The 18,236-nt window shown below is 29.9% G+C and overlaps 1 protein-coding gene across 2 annotated transcripts in view; it reads left to right on the top strand.

The window, feature by feature from the left end:
* Positions 1-18,236, top strand: part of LOC107451130 (uncharacterized) — a 37,267-nt gene extending 19,031 nt beyond the window's left edge. For both annotated transcript variants that reach the window (XM_016067130.3, XM_016067131.3), the window contains 5 exons: positions 1,063-1,136; positions 3,456-3,577; positions 9,122-9,378; positions 11,361-11,524; positions 17,915-18,236. In XM_016067130.3, the coding sequence (XP_015922616.1) occupies positions 1,063-1,136; positions 3,456-3,577; positions 9,122-9,378; positions 11,361-11,524; positions 17,915-18,079 (782 nt within the window). In that variant the 3' untranslated portion in view covers positions 18,080-18,236. The remainder of the gene's footprint in view (positions 1-1,062; positions 1,137-3,455; positions 3,578-9,121; positions 9,379-11,360; positions 11,525-17,914) is intronic.

The following is an 18,236-nucleotide window of genomic DNA, read 5'->3' as shown; positions in this document are numbered from 1 at the left end:
TTTTTCTAAGTTTCATTATATATTCGTAGAGTCCCTAGTTGATTGAGAAATTAACCTGTTTCTTTAACTGCATAACTATGAAATATTCAAGTTCACTACATTTACTTAAATTTCTTATGATTACGAAATAAATAATTCGTTCTGCATGCATAAACTGTTATAGTTAAGGCATAAACTTGCTAATTGGTCCTTCGGGTATTAATAGTAAGCATGCAGAGTACGCAATACTAAAAAAAAAAAAGAGACTAACCGATTTATTTTTGGTTTAACGGAATGTTCTCTTGAAAAATTTAAATTACATTGCTTAAGAATTCAAATTTAGAATATAAGTTTTATTATTCTAAATTGCATTGTTTAAGAATATAAATAATTTAATACCTTAAAATTTAAAAAAATAAGTTTATTATTTAAAAAAAACAAGGAAATAATAAGTAATTACTAAGTTTTTGAATAGAATTTTACATAAACGTGTTGAAAAAATATTTAGCTACGTAAATATTTTTAAAGGTATGGTAAAATACACATAACTTGAAATATTGACTGCATTCCATTTGGGACCCTATTTACCAGACTATTATTACCATAATAGTCTGTTATTACTATTACTAATTACTACCAGACTATTATTACTATTATTACCATAATAGACTGGTAAATATGGTCCAATCTTTGAGTAATCATATCCAAATCCACAATAAAAGAACTATTTATATAGAAAAAATAATTTAATTGATATGTAACTCCAATTAATTAGTATCTCTAAAGTGTGTCATCAAACGATTAAGATTATATTTTATGTTGTGAAAAATCCCATCATTCGATCAAAAATAACTTCTCCTTTTTTTTACTCATTATTTTCCTTATTATAAACTACAGTACATTATTGTTATTAATTATGGCAGCATTTTTAAAAAAAAATTGCTTAGTTAAATGCGCACCATCTTATCAATAGTAATTAATTTAGCGAACACTTATCAAATATCAATGGCTCAGTTGGCGCTCTTTTCTCTAATATTGAAATAAATTGTTACATTTTATTTTTTAACTTTTATTCTTGGATAGCATGTGGTGTGAAACCTTACGACTTATTTATTGCTGGTGGCGAAACATCAGAAGCCTACGAATGGCCTTGGATGGTAAGTTAAAGAATATTTCCGTTGCATAATTTAGTTTATGTAATAAAGTCACGTCTCCGAATCGTATATTGATTGAAAAAAAATGCCATTCAAGAAAAATGCAATCACTTTAATAATATGCTATGTGTGTATAAGATATATTATATACGGACAAGCATAACTGCTAACGTTATAATGCGTATGTGTGAATGTAGATTGTTAAATTACTTATGAAATAACTTTTCCGCGTTGACAACAAACTAAAAACTGAAATTCCGAACAAGTCATCAGTCAAACGTATGCGTTTCGAGTTTCAGAATGAAACTTCTTTTCTCGGGTGGGCAATGCAAAGCTGAGATGAATTCAGATATAAATTTGAGCAGAACTAAAAAGTTAAAAACGTTCCTATCAACAACAATCTTGAGCTTTATAAGGGGGATCTTACCTCAGATACCCCTTTTTGCTACGGATTTTTTTTTTTTTTTTTTTTTTTTTTTTTTTTTTNTTTTTTTTTTTTTTTTTTTTTTTGTGTGGTCTTTGATATTCTGAAGCTTATATGACATATGTCAGATTAAGAGGATATGACATATGTCAGATTAAGAGGATAAGCAACAACAACAATTCATATCAACAAACAAACCATTCTATTTCTTTTAAAGTTGCTTATTAATTTTCACAAGCTTCGTAATTAAAAAGAGCTATATTTTAGTTTTAATGTTGCTTCATAATAAACATCTCCGAGAGAAATAAGTTTCATAAACTAAAAATGACCAGCTATTCTTTTATTTATTTTCTCTTTATTTTCTTACCATTTCCATTGGTTTTTAGACATTTTACGAATCTGTCTTAGCATAAAAGACGTAAAACTGCTGTATCTCCAAACATTGTAATCTATAATTGGGTATATGGAGAAAATTTATGAATAATTTTTTCAAATTTAATTTTCACGGGGCACTGAGATGCATTTAAATCAAATCGTAATCTTTTCTGAGAAAAAAAAATTATGGTCAAAACTACCAGAATATGGTACAATTTACCGTGCTTCTGGCTCTATGGGAACATTAAAAAGCTAGGTAATTTTTAGTGAAGCGCTTCGGTAATGAATTTAATGAAATTAACATGTATTAGATACATGTATTATATATACATGTATTATATATACATGTATTATATATACATGTATTATATATATATACATGTATTATATATATATATTATTAAGCAGGATTGTTGTTTTTTTTTACCAGAAATGTCATTACCATTACAGCCTTATAATTTTACCAGAACTGTTATATAAAATGAGTAAAATGCGTGCAAATCAAAAGTTTCACAGGCTGTAATGCTACAAATTTTTTGGATTTCAATGTAATTTGAGAATCAGAGTACAAAACTAGAACGAAATACATAAATATCTAACAAGAGAAGAGAAGCGAGCTCGAATTGCTAAGCAATTCGAAAGAAACGCGTGAGCAGTTTCGGAGGGTAAGCTAGTGTAATGAATAGGGGTTTAAACCCCTATTTTAAACATATTTTATGTTCGGATATAATGATTTTGTTGCTCATTATGAAATAATTTTTTCAAATTATAAACACTTAGTACATTCCGTGAATAACTGGTTATCAGCTTCTTCACCTTCTTTGTTAAATTAACAAAAAATGTAAAAACAAATATTATTAAAAAATAATTTCAAAACTTTAATTATCAGACATACTCGACAACTTTTTTCTTGCTTTTAGGATTAAGTTATTTATTATATATTTGGATTACTTGATCTAAAAGTCAAATTGCAAAAGAATTACATATTTAATTACCAATCAAAAATCATTTCAACCATCAATTAAGCTAAAATTATTTTCGGAAATTTTTGTTTTATAATTTTTATTTGAATTTTTTATTTTTTAGAAAATATGTTTTTTTCAGCAAATTTTACTTTTTTCGCAATTTTTTGTTACTTTAATTCAGAATATTTCTTTTAGAAAGAAATTATTATCATGATTTGTTTTCCAACATAAAAACCATTTGTACATATTATTGATGAAAAAAAAATTTTTGAAATCTCCTAGAATTGAATTTATATTTTTTTTTATGTATGAATTACAAATTTATATTTTAAATGTCCTTATTTCTTTATTAATTTGAGATTTTTTTTGAAAATCAGGCAAAATAGTTTATATACTTGACATTTTTTATTTTCTTAAAGATTATGTTTTTATATAAAACTATTAGAGACGCGTTTCCTTCAAGAAATTTTTTTTTATTCGAGATTCTGGTTGCAATATTTTGACCACTAATATTTTCAAATTCTCATTTTTGTTTCACATTTGAATCTATTTTTTCAGACATCAATTTTTCGACGGCATCAAGGTTCGAGGCCTAAAACGTTTCTTTGTGGTGGATCACTCATTAACAGCAAGTACGTTTTGACGGCGGCGCACTGTTTTGTCAATAACTACGTAGTTCTGTAAGTATAACACATATTTCCTTTTTTTAAACCTATTAATTATAATAAAAACTGACTTAAAAAATTTTTTGGCATGACAAACACGCGTCGAAAATGACAGCACACGTGCACTTTTAAGCATTCATTAAATTTAAATTGTCCTAGGGACTACATACAGGAATCAGATATTCACAACAACTGATATGAAAATTAACTATTCACAACTAAGCACAAATACTTAGTACAGAATTGAATGATGATTGTATTAATTAAGGTGAAAGTAAGGCGAAAAAAAATTGGTTGTAAAAACCATTTTCATTTATAGCTGGTATTCGTGAGATCTAAAATAATTTCTCATTATTCTGAATTATAAACTATTCTTCACTGTTTGATTTTCTCGGGTAAAGAAAAAAAGTCATATTTTAATCAGTAACTGTTAAAATAAAATTTTGCGTGTCATAGTTATTTTAATCTTCCCTAAATCAAGCTATAATGAAATTACTTTTTTTTTCTTACCAGTTTTTGCTTACTTCTGTCTTGATATATATATATATATATATAATATATATATAGTCTTTCAGCCCTGGTATGTTTGACTGCAATGCTTCATCAAGATTTTTTTTAAATCTACTTCTTAAATTAATTTAATTATTTTATTTTGTTAAGGGGTTAGTTTTATGCTTTGAGGGGCCAAAAAAAGTTTATTTATTTTCTTTTTTTATTGAAAAATGTATTTCATTATATTTGAATAAAACGATTTTCGAACAATATTTTTATGAATTATTGTTCTATAAAACATCTAAACAATATTTTATCAATTTTTTATCAATAAATTTCAAAAGTTTGTTCCATTGAGAAGTGGTTTTAGGAGAAAACTTTAGGAAAAAAAGCGTCTCTTGAAGTAGATACTATTACAGTTAACTCATTTATTTACCTATCTCGTAGAAATTTCTCGCACTTTGATAAAATTTACCAGACTTTGGGAGAAAAAATTTTAAAAAATTTTTAATTGTTTTCTTCAAACTTGCATGTTAAGAAAAGTTTCTGTTTTTTTAAAGAATTCAAACCATAAAATGCCTTGTAATATAGTAGAGTGCAAAGATAAAATTCTTTGTTCAATATCCCATTAGTTTTAACAGGAAATGGATGAAATGCGCACCATATAATTTTTTTTTAAATGCATGTAAATTTGTCATTTGTTTCATACAAACTGTTTAATAAACTTGTTTCAAAAAGCTATCCCTCTCAGCTAGGATTAATTGTTTAGTAAATAAATATCCAAACTTCTCTTTCTGAAAAGAAATCTACATCCTGTTGGTTCATTTGCTCCTGCCTCGCTCCATTAACAATTTATTGTCCCTTTGTGATACAAAATATGAATCATTTAGTCTATAGGTCAGCCATGTATTCATGTACCATCTGTTAAAGTAAACTGTCCGTTTTGAAGTGACATATGAATAGCTAACATGTCACTGCTTCCGTTTTTATCATAGTCGGAGTACTGTTCGTTATTCGTATAATTGTTGCTTTCCTTTAATAATAAAATTAAGATTGATGGGTTAAAGTTTTTTGCTATAAAAGCATTGATATGAAATATTCTAAGGAATATAGATTTGGTTTGACATTTATTATTCTTGAGGACGATTTTAAATGAGCTATCCCTCATCGTATGCAAAAAAAAAAAATTCTATTGTTGATAAATTTCTAAAAATTATTATTTTCATTACAATATATAATTGTGTATAAAATTACTTATATCTTTGAAAAATGCCCCTATACATATGGTATTTATCTATAGTTTATTTTAACACTTTTTATTTTACTTTTTATTTAAATCAATAAGTGATACTTGACATACATTCCTAAAGTATTCAACTTTTTAGTCATTGGACGTTTTGCTACATTGTCAGGAAAATTCCAAGATTAGACCTTAACCCTTTCGCGCCGACTGTCACAAATACGTGCCAGCATAAAACCGTATCAATCAAGGTAAAAAGATAAAACTGGTAATCAAAGTATTTCTTTAGCAGTTCATTTGTGGGCGGAGTTATAATGTTTGATTTATTTAATTCACCATTACTTTGTTCAAGATAAAACTATTTAGTTGTACTTTGAATTAACATTGATTATATATATGATTAAACTAACAATAATTAAAGTAAAAGCAAAGTAAGTTTGTCAAATTAGCAACGAATACATTTAAGTTACCGTTTTTTATTTAATTACAACTTGATTCTGATTTTGTACGAATGCGTTTTTGAATCACCCGTCCCTAAGGGGTTAAAGTTGCAGTTTATACCATAATTAAAGTAATATCTGTAAAGAGTTAAACTGAACCATGTTTTCTTTTAAATTCAACCATAAAACCGTCTAATCAAGTATCTTGCGAAGTATTTATATATATATGTATATATATATATATATGCATATGTATATATATAATACATATATATACATATATTATATTATACATTTAAGCGAACAAAAAATGTTATAGAAGTCCAGTCAACTTCTATTAATAAAGACATGGCTAAAAATATTAATAACTTGCTTAATAGTAAGAGTAAATATAGAAGAGTTGAAAGGTGATTATTGGAATCCGAGTGTAATCCTATACATCCTAGTTTCATTAGGCAATTAAACTAGTTTCAACAAATTTCTTTTCTCCCTCCTTACTAGTGATTTCGAGAGCAGTTTCGTTTTTTCCTATCTACACTGGTTATCATAAATTAAGGAAAAATCACAAAAATAGCGATAACTCTTTCAAAAGTAAGCCAAACCGTGCAAAATTTGCATATGTTGTCCACTAAGAGTAGCTGAGTAAAATTGCAATATGCAAATTAGTGGCGCTGCACTCGGCTTACGTCATCTGCCTGGAGCATAAAAGTCCAAGTTTGAGAGAAAGCACACAAATTTTACTGTGATTGCGACATTGAAAATCTGAGATAGCCAATTCGTAATAATGACCTCTAGGCATCATTTGCCTGAAGAACTACGATGGAGAGCCATCGGGAGACTAGAGGCAGGGCAGAGTCAATCAGAAGTGGCCAGATGGCTAAATGTGAGTCCATCTGTGGTTCATAGACTTTGGAGGCAATTTCAAACCACAGATTCGGCATCTAGGAGGTTCAGTCAAGGACGGCCAACTGTTACGACCAGTGCCGATGACCGATATTTGACATTAAGTGCACGCAGGAATAGAACCGCTACTCCGACACATCTTAGATCCTCTCTTGCTGCAGCCACCGGAAGGTTGGTGTCAACGTCAACTGTGCGCAGAAGGCTCCACGAAGGTGGTCTGTATGCGAGACGACCAGCCATTTGCGTGCCGCTCACATCACGCCATAGGAGAGACCGTTTGCAGTGGGCCCGACAACATGTCCACTGGACGTCAGATCAATGGAGGCCTGTTCTCTTTACGGATGAGTCCAGGTTTAGTCTAGAAAGTGACAGTAGACGTTATTTGATATGGAGAGAACCTGGGACCCGTTATCATCCATCAAACATCCGTGAAAGAGATGCATACGGAAGAGGCAGTGTCTGTGTTTGGGGAGGCATATCCTTAGGAGGGCGCACATACCTCCATGTCTTTCCAAGGGGAACCGTGAATGCTCAGGTTTATCGAGACAACATCCTTGATGCTTATGTGCGCCCATATGCCGGGGCAATTGGTGATTGCTTCCTGTTACAGGACGATAATGCAAGACCACACAGAGCTCGCATTGTTGATGATTATCTTCAACAGGAAACAATTACTCGCATGGAGTGGCCAGCTCGATCCCCGGACTTGAATCCTATCGAGCACGTTTGGGATGCTCTAGGGAGGCGTGTATCTGCCATCAATCCGCCCCCTCAGACCCTTGCCACGCTTGCAACTGCTTTACAAGAGCAATGGCTCTCACTTCCTATTGAACTGATAGACCGCATAATTGAAAGCATCACACATCGCTGTTTGTGCTGTATTGCTTCTAGAGGCAATCATATTCCATATTAAAGGTACTTTTTCTATTGCAAACCGATACTTCCAATTTGTTTATTTTATACATGTGCTAATTTCTATACTACTATTAATGTCTGATAATTTCTTTTTATGTTGTTTAATACCTTACTATGTGTTGTATATTGTGGGTAAGTTTCATAAAATTCCATGTGTAATTTCTTGAGTTATCGCGATTTTTGTGAATTTTCCTTAATTTATGATAACCAGTGTATATGCATCCGCTAGTATTTATATTTTTGACAAGGATTCTAAAAAATTATATTGAGAACCGTAATTACAAAACACCGTGCATTTTTCCGAAAAAGTATCAAAATATTTTTTTTAGTAAATATTTAGAATAATACGTACGAAGCCTTTATTTTTCTAAGAATAGATGTATCCTACCCCTAAAAATAGGTGTATTTCTAAAGCAGACTTACATAAATTTTCCTTTTTTGGTTTTATCAAATCCGTTTGATTCAAGAGAATAAATCATTTGATCAAAAACGAGCGCTAAAATTTTCAACACCATGATAAAAATGAAACAAAATTTAAGCAATAAATAATTTTATCTTCTGCAGGAAATATTTAAAATTGACTTTTTTAAATTTTACTAACTTCACAAGCTATTGTTGCTAAATAGCCTGAAATACTATACTAATTTTTAAAAAGTTCGATTATTAAAAAATTTGTGTTTCCTTAAAAAATATGTCCCTACACATTTGTGCAATATATTTTAAAACTCATTTTAGCACTCTTTTAAGAAAATGAGAAGGAGATTTCTCGGGTTTCAGCACCCTGAGAAAAAAGTATGGTCAAAATTACCAGAATATGGTAAAATTCACTTCATTTCTAGCTATTTAGGAACACCAAAAATCTCAGTAATTTTTACTGAAATGCTAAGGCAATGGTTTTGAAAAATTATCAATAAAATTTGGTTTTATAGTTTGTTAATTTTATAATGATAAGTAAGAACATGGTATTAAAAAAATTTATTCTGTTAAATGTACTTTACTAAATGTAGGGTAGCAAGAACTATAATTTTGAAAACCAGAATTTCCAGTAAACCGTTATCATATGAATGTAAAAATTACCAAATGAATGGTTTAAATATCGTAAATTTTGGTCTTATTATCCAGAATTATGTTTTTTTATACCAAAGTAAAATTACCATCTAATATGGTAATTTTACCAGCATTTTTTCTCCGTGCATTCACTAAAAGCAAATTTACAAATAACAAACAACTGTCGTGATTGTTTTTTTTTTTTTTTCAATTAACGCATTTTATCAACAAAAAAAAACAGTTTTTTTAAATAATCTTATCGGCACCAAAAAGTAATCGTGTAAAAGCATTAGAAAAAATTCTTCAATTTTACTTTAGCACCTTATATAAATTATATAGGGCAAATCAATATAATATAAGTGAATATAATATAAGTGATGTCCAAAATTTAGTAGAAAATATGGCTTTAACCTTTTTTAATTCAATAAATTAAAATAATTTTTTTCGTTTTAAAATGAAGTGAATAAAAATAATTTTGGTTTAATAAATTTAATGAATAAAATAATTAATGAACTTTTCCAGACCAGCTTCTTCTTTCGTGATACGTCTTGGATCACATTTTTTGGACAGTGGTGAAGAATATACTGTTTCAGATCTGGTGATTCATCATAACCACAGTGGATCAGATTTCTTCAACGATATTGCTCTGGTCAAGATCGCTAGTGAGGTTTACATCACTGACAAGATTGCTCCGATTTGTTTGCCAACACCGGACATGATCTCGGAGGATTTTGTCGATCGAATAGCAACAGTGGCAGGATGGGGAGACACAACATTCCGTATGAACTATTTTTTATTCTTTCTATATCAAAAAACATAACAGAATATAAATTTTGCATCCTGCCAATGTTAAATATAAAGAACTGATAAAAACAAAACAGATATGATGTCGTATGATTTCGTTGATCGAATGGCAACAGTGGCAGGATAGGGCGACAAAGCATTACGTATAAACTATTTTTATTCTTTCTACTTTGAAAAACGTAATAGAATATAAATTTTGTATCCTGCTATGTTAAGTTTGAAACATTGATAAAAACAAAACAGATATGATGTCGTATTATTTTGTTCATCGAATGGCAACAGTGGCAGGATGGGGCGACACAGCAATCCGTATAAACTATTTGCATTCTTTCTATTTTGAAAAATGTAACAGAATATTAAATTTTGTATCCTGACAATGCTAAATAGGAAAAATCGATAATAAAAAAAGCAGATATAAAATCTATGATTTTGTTCATTGAATGACAACAGTAGCAGGATGGTGTTATAGCATTTCGAATGAATTATTTTTATTCTTTCCAGAGCTGAAAACTTAATACAATATGAACTTCTGTATCCTGTCGATGTTAAATTTGGAAAATTAATAGAAACGCTTAAAAAAATTGCATAAATGTTTTATTCTGTGTGGTTTCTCATACACATTTACCATATCTTATCAATGTTAAATTTTAAAAAAATGATAGAAACATTTGAAGAAATTGGCATAAATTTTAAATTCTATATAGTTTTATACAGTTTGGAACTAAGATTTCGAGAAATTAGATGTGGTTAAACTCTTGCGATTTTTACCTACCACTATATAAAACATAATTTTTTTTAAATTAAAAAATAGAAACTAGTTTGAAAAACATTAAACTTCAAATTAGTTGTCCTGAAATATGCATGTACAGTAAATATTGATGATAAAATTTCAAAAAACAAATTTCAATTTTTGAATATTTCTTGAAATAACGGGTCATTAAAGTAGAAAAATATTTTCTTTAAAAATGAAGCTAAATATTAATCATGCATCAACAAATGTAGTGTAATGAAGTATTACATTAAGAACTATTTCCCCTTCATTTTAAGAAATGTCCCCCGTTTCCTTCCTTTCAAATTTTTTTTGAAAACCTATAACCGATGCTCTCAAAATAATTCTAAACATTTTCAATCGCTTACAATGATTTTCAGCATTTTATAGAGAAAACATTATCTACTGATTCACTTGACTTACTCAAAATAGTAAATATTTTGTTCGGCATTTAAATGCGAGGCCTACTCTGATTCGCGTAGCATGAAAAATATTTCGATACATGAAAAGAAAAGTATTCTCACTACAGCCCGTTGATAACCAGGAGGGTCATATAAATTAAGTCTTTAATTCTTTAAATTCTTTAACCAACGGTATAATGGTGACAATGGGGTCAGCATCACGCGTTGATCGCCTTTATTTCACAGACAAACTGGTATCCATCGATCTGAAGCTGAGTGTGACCCAAGACACTGGTAATCAAACCTGAATCCTTCACAATGACAGAACCATTTGAGTTAACAGAGAACCATTACTTCACAATGACTAAACCATTTAGCCATTGCGGCACATTTTTGCTTACTTTACATGATGTTTTAAAACAGCATTCCCTTAATTAAATATAGTAATAGTAATTAACGTATGCCGTTTTGGAAATATAGAAAATTAATTTTCTTCTTCATTTAAACCTTTACGAATATTTTCTCTAAAATTACTCATTCAGAAATCGTTAACCCTTATTTCCGTTTACCCATTATTTGTTATCACTATCTGTTGTCATACAATCCTGTAATTTAGTTATAAATATGATTTTCTTCTTACCTATTTTTACCTATTTGATTTTCTTCTTACCTATTTTTACCTATTTGATTTTCTCCTTACCTATTTGTACTTATTTGATTTTCTCCTTCTTTACTTAAACCTATATTTTTACATTTTTTCCTGAACCAATACATTTTTGTTTTTTAGGTACTGGTAGCTCCAGAGCTTTACAACACGTAACAATACCAATCGTGTCCGGTGACGAATGTTTTGCTGCATATTCGAGGGTCAGAGGAGCTGCTTTTCTAGCTAGGGGAAGTGACCATGTCATCTGCGCTGGGTTAAGAGAAGGTGGAAAAGACGCCTGCTTGGTTAGTGGTTAACATTGATCTTAGTTAAGAATCATGTCACTCAAACCTTCAATGTGGTTGTGTATATATATATATATATATATAAATNTTGCTATATATATATAAGGGTGGTAGATGAAGTCACGAGGATTTAGAATTGTATAGCAACCCAATGTTTTAGAAAAGTCATGGAAAAGTAGTATGACAGGCGTACAGAAAACAAGGATACACTTAACGTCGTAATCTTAGTCGTTGATCGTGTTCCAGAAAACTGGCAAGGGAATGTTCTTTAAATACACCGACAGAACATCCATCCACCGTAAGAAGATGATTGAAGGAGGGGAGAGATTGATTGAAATATGGGTTACGTATAAATAAATTGCGTGGAATTTTTTGAAAATGAAGGGAAAACTTCCACCCAATCAGAACTTTTCAGCACAATAAAGTTCCTTCGAAATGAATTTTTCAAAGGTCAATTGTCGTGTTACGGTGATTGGACAAAACCTACACTTAACTTTGCCACCTTAGATTCATTCTAGACGGATTTACTGTTTTTTTGAATTATGATTCTTTTTTGTCATATTTAGTAGAGTATACGAATATTAAGGTTAGACACATTCGTCGCGTTCAATTTTATTACATTAATTTCAATTACTGTATTTTCATTCAATACATTATAAATAAGTCTCAATTTTGTATGTTTAAAAGGGTTAAAAAAATTTCAGCTTAACGTATATTTATCATATAAGATCAAGAAAGATGATCTTTAAAATAAAAAGTATTTACATGATAAACTTCAGCGCTAACTATGAAGTAAAAATACTATTATGATTTAAGCATTCTATTGAAGCATCTAAAAAGTGAACTTTTTTTCATCAAAAACTGTATTAACTTATTGCTTGGTTCTACAAAATAAGAAAAATTTAAGTTTTCTCGTATACGTAACGTTAGAGTAAGAAAATAATGTCGATGTTATAAAATAAATTTTCGGTAAATGAAATTCAAATATGTGAATTTTATCATTAGATTCAATGTCTATATTATTTATTTAAATAAAAAGTGTTTTTGAAATTTGTCATCCAATTTTAATTAAATCTTTGTTGTACTACAATCTTTTTATACACTCTATAACAAATAAATCGACGCACCAAGAAGCAATCATCCGATTGCTTTGAAATTTCGTATGCATGAATGTTTTGAACAGATATGACTGGAATGATGCCGACTGGGGACGTATAGTCTTTAGCGACGAATCCCGCTTCCAACTGTGTCCTGACGATCATCGAAGACGTGTTTGGAGACGCACAGGGCAGAGGGTAGATCTTGCCTTCACTATTGCGAGCCACACCGGCCCTCAGCAAGGCATTATGGACTGGGGTGCCATTTCCTTTGACAGCCGGACCCCTTTGGTCGTCATTAGAGGTACACTTACTGCACAGCGGTACGTCGACGACATCCTAAGACCTGTTTTACTACCGTTCCTTCTGCAGCGCCCTGGGCGGGGTTTTCAGCAGGGCAATGCCAGACCACATTCGGCACGTGTTGCCATGAACTGTCTGCAAGCTTGTCAAACTCTTCCTTAGCCTGCCAGATCACCAGATCTCTCTCCCATCGAGCATGTCTGGGATATGATGGGAAGGCGATTGCATCTGGCACGGAATGTTGATGACCTAGTTCGACAATTGGATCGAATTTGGCAGGAAATACCGCAAGAGACCAACCGGGAGCTCTATCGGTCTATGGCACGCCGTGTGGCAGCTTGTATCCAGGCTAGAGGCGGATCAACACCTTATTGAACTTGTTACTGTAACTCTACAATAAATTATTCAATTGTTGTGATATTTTAATCATTTACTATTCTGTACATTGTCTGACTATCCACCAATTTTCTTTTCAATGGGACAACTCCTTCTTGGTGCGTCGATTTTTTTGTAATGGAATGTATTTTATTATTTTTAAAAGCATAACATTTAGAAGATGTTAATGTAAGGGTTTAGCAGCTATTATAGATATATATCCATAACTAAATATTCTGAAATCACATTAACTTGCATGTGTTTCATAAGCAGATTTACCTAAAAAATAAAGAAGAATAAGGATAAATTGCCATTAAATTTAAGTAATTTCCCTTTATTTTTGTAAAACTTTCAGTTAAAGCCACGATTTAAATATATTTACTTTACCAAAAATAGTTTTTCAGTTTTCTCTTGAACCCTTAGACACAATGTACCGTTAGGACACAGTTCCAATAGAATATTTAATCAAAATGCTTTGTACTTCAAATTGATTTGTTCGGGTGAAAATCGTTAGAATAGGTTTTTGTTATCGACTTTTTCTTCTTTGGAGAAACTCCTTTTGAAAACATTAATCAGTAAAAATGCACCCTATTGAGATTAGACACGCTATTCTACAAATTCTTCATTTTTTGATTTTGGTACAGCTTTGCAAATTTCTCATTCACCGAATTTTTCAAAAGCATCATTTTAACTTGCTTAAGAAGAATTCATATGATAGCCATTATTTTCTGAAATATAAATAAAGTGCATGATATACCTCAAATTAATTCTGATTTTTTCCCAGCCTTTAGTAGAACGCGATATTGCCTATTTTTTAACTCTTTGACGATTACATGCAAAAATATATTTTGGTATTTTTTACATTTAAAAAAGAGTCTAATAATTACTAAAAAAAATTTGATAGATTAACGGAATTATATCTGAAGAAAAATATAAATTTTGAAAAAGAAATTTTTCATTCAGTTTGAAAAATTTATTAATGATTAATTTTATAAATTAAAGAAATTTCAATAATAAATATAATGCTTTCTATTAGATCTAAATAGTAACTGCAAATAAGTGCAAACTTGTAAAATTATTGTTTGGAATATTATACCTTTAACGCAGTGAAAGACATCGGTGTTTTATGCTATATTTAATAACAATAAATTAATAAATTGCAAAATAAAACATGGACCTAATTGAAAATGACCTAAATTAACGAAAAATAATGTAAGAGGTATGAAAAATACTTTTAATTCTGCGTCAAAGGGCTAAAAGTAAAATGAATGAATAAATATATTTACCATCTTATTAATTTTAGTCTATAATTTTTTATATATAGCTTTAGTTACTGCAACTTACATACATAGTGTTCCTCACCCTGTTAATACATGGTCTTCATTGTCCGTAAAAACTTCCTAATTATATATATATATTTCGAATCTTTGTCAAGAAGGAAGTTAAATACACTCAGTAGGGCTCGAAATTTAAAGTTAAAGTGGGTAAGAAGAAAACGTTTTCGAAATTTACTGAATCACTAGTGAGGAAAGTGGAACTGGAAGCTTCAAAACCGGTTGGATTGCTGGATTTAACGAAGGAGATAGTTGAAAAACAATCCTTAGAAACACCTCTAAATTTCGTCAGCCAAAAAAAAAAAAGACAAAAAAAAANAAAAAAAAAAAAAAAAAAAAAAAAAAAAAAAAAAAAAAAAAAACAGATCTTACGTGTATCTATATCTATATATATCTATATATATATATCTTATATAAGAGAGAGAAGAGAGAGAGATCTATTTGATTTTATGATTTTAAGAAATATTATTAGACATATTTTAATATTTAATTTTTTTTTACTCGCTATGTCAGATATATTCGATGAACAACATTAACGTGGTAGCATTCATGGGTTACATCTCCAAATTAATATTTCAAAATCTGATACCATATGCTTATTTATATATAATCATATATAATTCTTTTCATTATAGTAACTATTTTAAAGTGTGTTTCTCCAAAAGTAAATAGTTTAAAACCAACGGTAATTAAAATGATAAAAATCAATAATGATTTTTTAAAGCAAGATTAATGAAAAAAGTGGTACTGATTCGCTTAGGTGAAACGGAAAAATTAGCCATACTATCATTATCGCCAATGATTCTTAATTAATTTAGGTAATGTATGCATACTGAAATAAGCTAAACAAAATTGATGGAGTAAAGGTACTTATTCATTAAGAAGAGCAGTAAGAAATTACCCCACTATTATTGGTGACAATAATGCTTAATTAATGTTGTTAAATTGAAGTAATAAAAAAAAACTTACTGAAAAGCTAAGCTAATGGAAAAAAGATGCTTATTCATTTTGGGGGTATTATTATTCGCCATATTATTGATATCAATGCTTAGTTAGTATTGGTAATATATATTAATTGAAATTAAAGAAGAAAAAAAAGACACGTGCTGAAAAGCCAAGTTAGTGGAGAAAAGGTTAATGGGAAATGCATTTCATTACGATGGTGCAGTTTTAATAAGAATTCTACAACGGGTTTTCCGTAATTTCAGAAAATATTTTTCCAGTGGCAGCAAAGATACTTTATTGATATTTTAATGAATTAGAATTAAAAGCTTTTTCCTCCCCTACTTATAAGTATTTTAAATAGTAAATACAAGTAAGGTAGAGAAAGCGTCTTGCTCCAAAGTCCCTATCAAGGTCTTCTAAGCATTCTATTTCTTCTTAAAATTTCGACAAAACTCAAAATGATGAAAGGTTTTGCAATGAGCGCCAAATATACCAATATAGCTATTAAGTATTATACTGGTATATTTGGTGATTATTAAAACTGCACCAATACTAATCAGTTTTTATACCCATTCTGTTGCAATAAATGTCTTACGCAAGTGATGCCTAAGTGCAGTTAATCTCTATTCTGATAGGATGGACTACAAAAACCATATTTTGCTTAGTATAATAACGTAAAGTCACAGAGAAAGGCAAAAAATAATTATAAATAAAAGAAAAAGAAATTATTCTAGCTTTATTAATTGATGAGCTTAATGAAAAACTAGGTAAGTGACATTTTCAGAGCTATTTTCAGAGCTAATCTTTTTTCTTCTTACCCTGATAATCGGTGATATAATCAGGGTAAGAAGAAAAAAGTGGTCTCCGAACTATTTTATTACCGATTTATTAGAAGGCGGGACTTATTCTACTTACCACTGTCTTACATAAAAATACTAAATCATACTAAAAACTAATACGCAAGCATACTAAAAACTAATGTGGTTTGGTTATGTTAAGATTAAAATGAAAACGAAAACAATTCTGTCAGATTAAATATACCCCTATTGAAGCAACTCCTTTTTTTATTTATTTATTATTTTTTTATAACGGTCGTTGAACAGCCAACCCAATTTCGGATTTACGACTACTAATGTTCAACTCCGTAGCCTTGTAATTTTAAACCAATCCAGAAGACAAAGAACTTTCTGGATCAGTACCCCCAGAGGTATGATTTGTTATGGGAGCATGGAGGACCTTGTGACACGACGGATTTAACGTGCATCAGTCACCATTTACTACACGGGGATCGAACCCACAACCTATTGGACATGGGCCCAGGGCCCTGCTAACCAGGCTATCCCGGCCCCAAAATTACGATATTGAGTTAATCAAATGCATTTAGAATTAAAAAAGACGCATTGAAGAACATCTAAAAAAAAAATCAAAAATAACAATAAAACAAAAACTGGTGCGCAAGGAACTTTTTGAAGTTCTGAGAACATTGAAAAATTCCATTACTAGAAAAAGCTACTTTGTCAACAAGAACTACATATTGATGTATGGACCTTCCTTTGCAAATTCATAATCTTATAAATCGGTAAGAAAAACTCAGAACCCCTAAGAAACCCTACAAATGTCACTTAACTCGTTCTACAATTGTGTCGGAATATGCCTTACAGTTTTGCGCATGATATCGTATTGTTGTTCAGTACTGATTAATTGATTTTTGATTAACTGATTAATTGATTTAATTGATACGAAGAACAGGTATTAGGCTAGTTTATGATAAAAAATATATATTAAATGTGCAACAGTATACACAGCGTGACATGCATTTTCTCATTAATATTCATTAATTTAATAACTCATGTATTATTTTCTTATGATCCAAACTTCACCCAACGGTATCTGCGAAAATTTTATTCAAACTTTTCTCAACTGGATTATTATGTTTTTTAAAGAAAACTATTTTTTACCATTTCATGCTTTTTTTGTGTCGAAAATAAAATGAAAAAAATTATGTTCCCTTCCAGTTTTTTCATTGATAAGCAAAATTAATTTTCTGCAGGGAATATTTTTTTCATAAAAAGGATTAAAAAACTTTCTACAAGCTATTATGTTGTTTAATATGCAGTTTAAATATAGGTTATACTGTAGTTTATTAAGTAGTTTGAATATAAGTTGTAATGTAGATTAAATGTTGTTTATTATGTAGTTTAAACTACGTGATCACTATAGTATGTCCATTATATATCTATCTACATATATATATATATATATAAAAATATATATANTCGCAATTGCCTTTTATTTTAATATATATATATATATATAATGATTATTTATTATTTCAGGGTGATTCTGGAGGACCTCTAATGTTGAAAACAGTGGATGATCGCTGGATTATTGTAGGTATCGTCTCATTGGGTTACAAATGCGCAGAACCCGGGTACCCAGGAGTGTACACCAGAGTGACGCATTACCTAACCTGGATTCATGCAAACATGAAACCCCATTGAAAATTTGTTTTCATTAATTATGTAAATATTAATATTATGCCAACCTTTTGTCATCTTATTTTACTCACTTCATTTATTTTACTGTTATAAAAGTACAACAATGTAAAATTGTGCTGAAATAATATGTAAAATGTAATAAAATGTAGTAGTGGTTTTA

This window comes from Parasteatoda tepidariorum, chromosome 6 (assembly GCF_043381705.1).
Source record: "Parasteatoda tepidariorum isolate YZ-2023 chromosome 6, CAS_Ptep_4.0, whole genome shotgun sequence".
Classification (NCBI taxonomy): domain Eukaryota; kingdom Metazoa; phylum Arthropoda; class Arachnida; order Araneae; family Theridiidae; genus Parasteatoda; species Parasteatoda tepidariorum.
This window is presented reverse-complemented; position numbering and strand designations above follow the sequence as displayed.